General features: G+C 38.9%; 2 protein-coding genes across 2 annotated transcripts; one reads left to right on the top strand and one right to left on the bottom strand.

Annotated features, from left to right (window-relative positions):
- Positions 1-579: 579 nt before the first annotated feature.
- Positions 580-3,358, bottom strand: Grx5 (Glutaredoxin 5). Its single transcript, XM_089247481.1, has 2 exons — positions 3,004-3,358; positions 580-851 (listed from the first exon to the last, which is right to left on the bottom strand). The coding sequence occupies exons 1-2, from the start codon at positions 3,266-3,268 to the stop codon at positions 673-675; spliced, it is 444 nt and encodes a 147-aa protein (XP_089103607.1). The 5' UTR covers positions 3,269-3,358; the 3' UTR covers positions 580-672.
- Positions 3,359-3,492: 134 nt separating this feature from the next.
- On the top strand, positions 3,493-9,321 carry Rtf1 (RNA polymerase-associated protein Rtf1). Its single transcript, XM_089247480.1, has one exon. The coding sequence runs from the start codon at positions 3,635-3,637 to the stop codon at positions 5,696-5,698; it is 2,064 nt and encodes a 687-aa protein (XP_089103606.1). The 5' UTR covers positions 3,493-3,634; the 3' UTR covers positions 5,699-9,321.
- Positions 9,322-9,620: the final 299 nt, after the last annotated feature.

The following is a 9,620-nucleotide window of genomic DNA, read 5'->3' as shown; positions in this document are numbered from 1 at the left end:
TTTGAATTAATGTAAATTAATCTTAGTTTAATAAAAATTATTAATTATAATTTTGGGAAACCTCATGTACTATGTGGCTTGTTTTGTATAATAATAAACCTTTCAAGAAAAGGGCACCCAAGTCCCAGGGCCTTGAAAAGGTACACTATGGTCCTGCTTTTTTTGCAATATATCCAATGACTGTAGGTGAAATGGACAACTTCAGTGACATCACCAGCTTCTTGCAGAGGCTTTTACAGGTGGTGTTGATTATAGCCTAGGGTGTTGAAAATGAGAAATCTCTCTGTACAGGGTATCTCAAAATTACATCTACAAACTTTTTTTTTCATCTACAAGTCTTTCCTTTCTGCCATTAAGAAAAATGAACGCAAAATCTTTTTTATTTTTTCCCAGGATTTTTAACCTCTCTATATATTGAGTAAACACACCAATATAAATTCTGAAAATTTTGTGTTGTCTGAACCCTTTAATATTGTGACTTTTACACATAAAATATACATGTTCGCTTAATTTTTATTATAATTTTCTTTCATTGAAGTTGAAAAAAATTCTTCCAAATAACATGAAGCAACAATCCTATAACTATTCTCAGAAAGCAATAAAGATGAGATTTATTTATCAAAGTGTCTAAACAATATTGGTAGTAAAACTAATAATGATGAAAACTATAATTCATTTCTCACTGTCCGTAGCATTCTGTTTCAATAAAACAGAAGTAATATCTGCTTTCCGCAGTTCTTCGATGAGGTCCCCACTTTGATGCATTTTCAGAAGGATGTCGCAACCTCCGACAAACTCTCCGTTTATGTAAATTTGAGGAATAGTAGGCCAATTACTGTAGTCTTTGACACCTACATTTAAGAATTATTTTAATCAAATATGCAAAAAATAATAAAACAATGAAATTTTCCTTTACCAAAAAAATGATACATGTTAGTTATATTGAGGCTCAGGCCAGCACTTACATTCAGCTTATGAGAAAGAATTAACTAATGACATATATGCCCAAGGATGGATCCAGAGAGAAGCAATAAGGGAACTGCCCCTCTGCAAAGTTGAATAGCATGGAGAAAATTTTCTATCCTATAAAATACGGGATAATCCAATGCACATACACATTAAGTCGCCTCTCCAACATTGCCCTGGATGTACTAGCTCCAGTCACAGCACACGTTTTAGCTCCCTTTGCAGCTAAAATATGTGCTCTGCTCCATTTTCCATCTGGCATGTATCCAGAGGGAGGGCGATGGGAACGGCTATCTCTCCCAAGAACTAAATAATATGCAAAAATTTGCATGTCCTGTAAAATAAGGGAGGAACAAATGAAGTTACAGAATTTGTCAATCCTGTCTTATCGTCCTGGATCCATGCCTGCATATGTTGTAGTCATAGTATGACTGGAACATATGCAGGTTATATGCAGGAGCATATACATGTATGGTTAAGTAGTAGTCATAGTGAATGATGGAATGCATATATCCCATTCATGGGACCTGTGTCTAATTAGAGTCAAAGGGTTAACATGTTTATGTTTGTCTGAGTTATGTCCATTTTGTCTCCTAGTGCTTCTGCCATCTGTTTTCCATATTTTAAAGTGAAAATGATAGATGCCTGATTTTTTGTTTTATAAGTATTGTGTTAAAGGTCAGGTTGCTCTACTCAGGAAGAGACTTTTCCCAATGAGATTGGCTCGCATTTGTGCCTCAAAATCCAAAAACCAATCTCAACTGACCCCTCACTATACTGCCGACAGGGTTCCCATGATTATGCCCCAGGTTATCATGACTGCTAAACATGGGAGGCCACACGGAACTGCTGTGGGTGATTATAACATGTTTTTGTTCCCATCTAAAATTAAAGCCATCAAATTTTACAGTGGAGGGTAAAATCATGTTTGATTTCCCCCCCCCCTCCTCCACAAAAATTTAGTTACGATCCTGGTGTGCGGGACTAAATAATGGCATTGTCATCAGGCCACCCCCCCCCCCACGACCTTCAAAGGTATCTCCTGCAAGCTATACCTGCGTGCTACAGTGCCCTGCAAAAAAAAGGTGACCATCTACTTTCTTGCTTTCAAACCAAGCACAACTCCAGTCGATTGTCGTGATAAATTTACTACAAAATTAGTTGCGCTGGAAGTTACATATGTACCTAGAGTTGTGCTGGAAGTTACATGTGTACCTAACAATAGACATCTAGTGTCCTGTGCCAGTTTTTCAGCACTGCTATATATTTTTCAAACCACGAGTGAAGTGTAATGATTGAACCATTGTAGGCCTGATGCTGCCTGTGGCAAGACATTTTTTTTAATGAGGAGATTGGCTCGCATTCATGCCTTGAAGTTCCAACTGCACTGTTTGGTGAGCCTATGTTCTGTATTGGGCCAAAGTGCAGATCCGGGGGGTGGAGGCTGATCATCCCTCCCACGAGCCGAATAACACTAGGAAAATTTATCCACCATATAAAATACAGGATGATCTGATGCAACTGCGAAACAAGTTGCTTTACCGACACATCACCCTGGATCCACTCTATTCGCAGCTGAAGATGCCTACCTCCACTCCATTCATAGCTGAAGATGTCATAGAAAAAGAGGTGCTATGGGAACTCCTTCCAAGAGCTAAAATTTGTCTGTACTGTAATATACAGGATTACCAAACAAGCTTTTGCAATTCACCCCCCTCCCCCATCATTCTGGATCAGCGCCTGTTTGGGCGCCTGAAGAACTACAAAGCTCAAGACCTACTCTGACATATTAGCATGATTATAAGCCATAGGGCTTGGCAAATCCCAGGCACCAGGTTGCTGTTGCAACTGAAAAATTAGTATTGGCACCTCTATTTTTATGTGTTTGATTACTAGCACGGGCAAAAGAGATAAGCTCGACCCTTAAAATATTTGTCTGCACTTTGATTAGTCAAGTCCTGTTACATGCATTGATGATGTTGATTTTGACCCGTTGCTGACTAATATTTTCCACAAAGTCAAAATTATATTATTTACCTTGTCTGAGATCTTGATCTTGGAGCACATCATAACTGTCGTAAGGCACGCCGTGCATTCTGAGGATCTGCACGACGGCGTTGCTGAAACCACATCGGGGAGCTTCTGGATCGCCCTTCATGAAAACGACGACTTTGCTCTTTTTAACAATGTCGTCGATTGATTTATCGATCGTCTTGTCACTCAGCCATCGGCAAAAAGTCACCGACGAGGTTATTATGCGACGGCAATTCATTGCACCGACGAGACTTTTCATACTCGCCATAATAACAATTCTATGCAGCAGATAAACGAACCGTTAAGCAGACGATAATATTATTGGGGGGGGGGGGGGTATACCTCGAGCAAATACGGTATAAATTTCGTATGAGGAATTTTTAATTTGGATTCCTTATTCCCCTTGAGAGATTCGAGACGGCTATGACTGATTGAATCTCTGAAGTCGATAATTGTTAGAAAAAACGAAGTAAAATACTCTGATGTGTATTAAGTTTTGTTGTTAATTTGTAATGGCGGTGCTTCTTTGTCCGTAGTTGAATGTTGAAAGATAAAAAATATTATAGTTGTAGGTACCGTATTTTTTGTTTTAGTGGGAACATCTTAGTGGTTTTAATATACAATCGCGACGAAGATGGTGAAGAAGAACAGAGTCGTGTACGATTCTAGTAGTGACAGCGGAACCAGCGGAGATGAGGATGACGCTGGGACGCGAAAAGACATTTCGGACAAGAGCGGTGACGAAGGTAAGAAAAAAGATGGCGGTGAAGCCAAAAATGATGTCAAGAAGTCAGACTCGGATTCAGAGTCTTCGAGTAGTGACGGCGATTGGAATTCGGATTCCAGAACCAAGAAGAAAACGAAGAAGAAGCGTAAGTCTCCGGCCCCGAGCACCAAGGAAGAAGAGAAACCGTCTTCATCCTCTTCTTCGGCGGAAGAAGAAGGTGATGCTGCCAGTTCCGGTCCCGAAGAGGGCGAAGTGACTGATTCCGACAGTGGGTCTGGTGCTGCGTCCGACAGTGATGTGTCGCTGGAGGACGAGTTCAACGATGGCTACGACGAGAACCTCATGGGCGACGAGGAGGACAGGGCCAGACTCATGAAAATGACTGAGAAAGAAAGGGAACAAGAGATATTCAACAGGGTTGAAAAGCGTGAAGTCCTCCGAACCAGATTTGAGATAGAGAAGAAGCTGCGATTGGCAAAGAAAAAAGAACAGAAATCAAGGACGAAGAAAGAGGACGTCAAGCAGAAGAGTGAGGTGAGTGCCAGGAGCAAGGAAAGACGCCGCATGGTGGAAGAGAAAAAAGACAAACTCGACAAGAAGGCGCAGGCGATTAAAGACCTCAAAGAGCAGAGGGAGAAAAAACGTAAAGCTGCGGAGTTACAGCAGCAAAAGGCTGACGCAGACGCCGAACAAAGAGATGATGACGACACGTCTGATTCAGATTCCAAACAGCCGGTCAAGAAACTGAAAGCCAGCGACATCTATTCAGATGACGATGATGATGATGCGAGTGGGAATGAGAAGGATGACCAGAGCGAGGGGTCGTATCATTCGAGAAGCGAAGATGATGATGATGCACCTCGAAAGGCCGAGTACATTACAAACAAAGAAGAACTTGGACGAATACGTCTCTCTCGTTTCAAATTGGAAAAATGGGTGCATGCACCATTCTTCACCAAGACTGTAATCGGATGCTTTGTTCGTATTGGCATTGGAAACAATGACGGCCGACCGGTGTACAGGATCGCTGAGATCATGGAGGTGGTGGAAACAGCCAAGATTTATCAGTTAGGTGTAACTAGAACCAACAAGGGCCTCAAGTTACGTCACGCGTCACAGGACAGAGTTTTCCGTCTAGAGTTTGTCTCCAACCAAGATTTTACAGATGGAGAGTTTTACAAGTGGAAAGAGGCACTGGAACAAGCTGCGATGGCCATGCCTACCGTTGATGATATCAATAAAAAGTCAAAAGATATTCAGACCGCAATGAACTATCAATACAAAGAGGACGATGTCGAGATGATCATCCGAGAAAAGGAGAGATTCAAGAAAAATCCTCATAACTATGCAATGAGAAAGACTCAGTTATTAAAGAATAAAGAGATGGCCGAGATAGAAGGAGATCACGAACTTGCCAGCCAGATAGCCGAAGATCTCGAGAAGCTTGAAGAAAGGGCGAAGGAGTTGGATAAGCAGCGCACCAAGACAATCAGCTCCATCAGTTACATCAACGAACGCAATCGCTTACGCAATATTTCAGAGGCAGAGAAAGCCATCAAGGAAGAATCACTGCGCAACAAGTATGGCGTCGCAGACGATCCATTCACACGCCGCAAGTGCATGCCCATCCTTGTGACAAAAACCAGAGAGACTGCACTGAACACTCAAATGTTGATCCAAATGCAAAAGGAGAAAGATCTAAAGAAGAAGACCGAGGAGGAGGAGGAAGAGCGCAAACGGAAACAGAAAGAAGAAGAGGCCTCCAAGCTGAGCGCTAATGCTGCCGCTGCAAAAACGATGAGCAAGGACGACATGTTCAGTGCCCATGACTTTGACATTAAAATTGATTTGCAAGTGCCACCAACATCGTTTTCTATGAATGCCAACCGCACACCCGTCGCAATACCACAGAATACTCCTAAACGTTCCTTAAACTTGGAAGAATACAAGAAAATGAGAGGTCTAATATAGGATTGTATCTTGTGTATGTCATGTTTTTAGGTACTTTATTTTTCTTCAAAACTTGTGTATATGCCAGAAATCATTTTTTGTATATTTTCCAGTAGCGAATTTTCATTCTCAAATCAGATTGTGTTTTTTTTTTTTCATGCGTCGTTCATTCATTATTTATGGTTCATCAAAAATTAATCCATTTTATACTCTGATGATTTTGCCGGTTTTTTTTTTAATAGTGAGAGATTAACTTGTAAATGTATCTTCAATGCATCTAGATATTTGCTGAACTTGCAATTTTTTTTTCTTCCTTATTTTTCTGCACAATTTTCCTTAAGTTGTTATTCCCATAAATTATTTTTATTTCTTTGTTTCATAGTTAACGCTCTTTGCTTGGATTGTATAATCTATGAGGTAGAAGGTTTGGAAAGTAAATCGCATAGAAAATGGTAAAGGCTTCCATGTCACTTGAGGCTGAGATTTATAATCTAGATCTTCGCCAAGTTGGTGAGCTTCTGTCTGAATTATGTTTATCCATGTAGTTTTTGTGTTGCCGGCATGGCATTTCTGCTGCTGTTTGCTCTCATCGTGACTATTCCACAAACGAAGGAGTGACTCACTCAGCACCAGTTTTTGATTCAGTATGCATGTGATAGTGGAAATGTGTAGCAAACGTACAGTTCACATTTTGCAACTTATTGTAGTTGCAAACTTGACAGAGTCTCGCATCTATGCAATCTTGGCCTCACTTACAGTGGTACCTTGTTCGTCTTCAGTAATTTGTCCAGAGCTCATAAGTGTTTAAAAAAATTTTCAATGCATTAAATAACTGACAGAGCCAGTTCCTTATAATTGGCCTCAACTGTTTCCGCTGGGGTTTGACGTTGGTAAAAACTGGCATAGGTGCCAATACGTTTCCATGCATACTAAGAAATTGAATTTTCTGGATGTTATGCTGAAACTAGTATTTGGAAAGAAAAGTGATTTGTCTCCTCCGGGAATCGAACCTAGGTCCCCTGGACATGTGCGCTAACCAATAAACCAGATACACACTTTTCAATTTTTTCTAACATGCATTTGTTGCATGAAGCGCTGAGTGGAAACATAGCAGCCTCCCTAACTACAATAATTTTTGCCTCAGTTGGTGTTTTTGTATTAAGAGGTGATATTTTTCAGCCCAAAATATACTGAGAAATTAGATTTCTCAGTATATTTCATGCTGAAAAAATACCATCTCTCAATAGTTTCCATGTGTGATTACTAAATTGCTATTTGAGGACAACACCAAATTTTTTACATTGATGTCAGTCGGCTTGTTTACTAATGAGACCCTTAAGCTGTGTTTTCCTAGGAGTACAATTTCTGTGCCGCATGAAAACACAAATTGGTTAAACACCTGAAAGTCAGGTTTTTTGACAAACCTGTGTTTTCACGTTGCAGGTGCCGTAGAAAACCTGCTCCAAGGAAAACCCTGCTTTGTAAGCTTGTTTACTTGTAGACCCTCATACTTAGCTTGAATATATTTTTTCACTTCCATTGTTGCTCTCTTTCACTGCCTTTTGGCTTATTGCATTCTACGCTTTGTAGTTCTACAGAATTGTGACGAGTTTTTACTTTTTGATACACTAAGTAAATAGATTTTGTAGCTCAAGAATTTGCTATGGCTAAATTTTCGCAATCACTGAAGCAATTTTATCAAAAGCATCAGCCTGGTTTTTTGCCAAGGTATTGTTGAATGAGATGCCTGGATGCACTTCACTGTGTGTGTCACGCATTTCCGCTGAGTCACGAAGCCTTTTGATGTTTTAGGTTTGTGTAACTTTTTACATGTTTGTAGTTACATCTCGCATCTGTTATCATAAAAACATTCCCTTGATATTTGTTCTGAAAGAAATATATTGGGTTTTTTTTTGTTTTTTTTTTTGTGAATTTAAAAAATGATCGCAATAAAATGGGCTTAGTTACCAAACATGATGAAAATTGCTTACAACTAATTGAGAAAACTAGCCAACACTCAAGTTGGCAACAAGTGCAGGGAGATGCGAAAATTCTGTGGGTCTTGTAACTAAAACGTGTCATTCTGAGCACTATTAATTCTTCGAACAGAGCTTCACTAAGTCCAAAAAAATGTAAGTGCCAGCCGAATTTTTTCCAGTGACTTATTGAAATCATTCCCCCTTCCTTCTACTGCTTTTGTTGATATAAATCCTGGAAAATGCTGTATTGTCTTCAGACTTCAATTTAGTAACTAAGCATAGAAAATTTTAGATGCCAAATTGATTTTTAAGTTGCCATGGGGTAAGCTGGAATTGGCCAAGCCCTGGCTTCAAATATACAGACTGTAAATTCTTTGGAAATATTCAGCAATATTTATCAGCTTCCAAAAAGTCCACTGATGGACTCTAATCTAATAAAACCTGATTCATACAAACCTCGTGCGAGTTTTGTGCTGAGTAGGTTTACAAAAGCTGAGGTTTTTGTGACTTGTTAATGAATGTTCATACTTTAATATGGTTGATCTGTTTGATCATGATTGTAATCCTAGGACTGATTTATTTTGTAATGTTATAGAGATATTCATTCATTTTTGATTTGTGCCAAAAAATGTTATTTCATCAAAATCAATTCAAAAGCAAGTAAATTTTGACCGATAATTAAGCAGATCATATATTACATCTCGAAAATTAAACAGCGGAATGTGGATTTTTTTTCTCGATGACTTGTATATTTAATGTATTGTTATGTATCTACTTTTATGAAATCTTTGCTCGTTTTGTTTCATCATTTGACTGTGGAAAAAGTTGTTGTCTAGCTGAGATAACGTGAATTTTAGAACTATCTGAAGAAAGATCTTTTCCTTCATTAAATTTCAAAACATCTTTTAAATTCATGTGCTCATGTAGAATCATAGTCTTATGTTTGAAGTGTAAAGCATTCATTGATTTTTTTTTATATGTGTATGCATTAGGTATGTTGAGTCTTTGACTTCTTCAGTGCGAGTTAATGATGTAGCACATGCTTCAATTTGGAAACAATAAGTTTCAGTTGCATTTAATTTGAAGTAAAAAAATTGAAATTGATGTTCTATGTGGTATGTGTGTTTTTTAATAGACAAGGTTTTCAGTTGGATTTTAAAAAAAAAAATGTGGTTGGAGCAAAGGACCATCATCAGTACAAGTTCATATTCTTAAGATTTTCCTAACTCTAGTGATTGGCATCATCAAGAGTTGTTTAAATTACCCTGAATAGGTGAATGAACAGAGAACATTCAGTTCGGAGAAGCGGTAAGGCTCAGAAGGGATTCTTACTCTGAAGTACATCAAACCTCAAAGGCAGAAAATGTGTAAGTACATGTTGTGACCACATTGGTCAGTCAGAGGTTGAAAAAACTTGTATGTAAAAGCAAATGAAATGCAGTATCCAGTAATGCAACTTCCTGATGAGTCAACTGCTATTGTTGGAGAAATGGAAATATTAATACTATAGGTCGTAATGACAATGCCCTTTTGTCCCAAGAACCTCTTTCAATTTGCACCAGGAGCATTTCAATCCCATCCATGTATGCAGATGATTTTTCAGCCTGTGAAATTTTGGACACCTAACCTGATCTACTTATGCGAACATTTGCCAGCATACTTTCTTTGTTTAGAAGCATCAGCTGAGATTACATTTCTTTTACTTGCATATAAGTTATACCAAAACCAAGAGCTAATGAAGAAGGGGGAATGTAGGTGGCAATAAAAAGGGGGGTTAAGATCAATGCAGTCTTAATGTGTGGGTTTTGTCCATGGACTTCATAATCATGATACCTGTACTGCAAGTATGTAGGCTGGTCATTTCAGGAATGGGCCTCCACCCATAATCATTTGATTAAATTTTTGTCTTGCAGACCAACCAGTCCCATCTTTTGCTGATGTTAATGTACAAACATAGTGCATGC

The sequence above is a fragment of the Pholcus phalangioides genome, unplaced genomic scaffold, assembly GCF_987345545.1.
Source record: "Pholcus phalangioides strain wild (caught in Gottingen) unplaced genomic scaffold, Ppha-v1.0 ptg000003l_1, whole genome shotgun sequence".
Lineage (NCBI taxonomy): Eukaryota > Metazoa > Arthropoda > Arachnida > Araneae > Pholcidae > Pholcus > Pholcus phalangioides.
The sequence above is the reverse complement of the archived record's forward strand: the minus strand, read 5'-3'. Positions and strand labels throughout refer to the sequence as shown.

What these genes read in the sequence shown, in the direction of transcription:
- Grx5 (XM_089247481.1), bottom strand. Translation starts at nt 3,268, where the DNA reads ATGGCGAGTATGAAAAGTCTCGTCGGTGCAATGAATTGCCGTCGCATA. An exon ending in AGATCAAGATCTCAGACAAG is followed by an intron (nt 852 to 3,003) that starts GTAAATAATATA and finishes TCTTAAATGTAG; the next exon opens with GTGTCAAAGACTACAGTAAT.
- Rtf1 (XM_089247480.1), top strand. Translation starts at nt 3,635, where the DNA reads ATGGTGAAGAAGAACAGAGTCGTGTACGATTCTAGTAGTGACAGCGGA.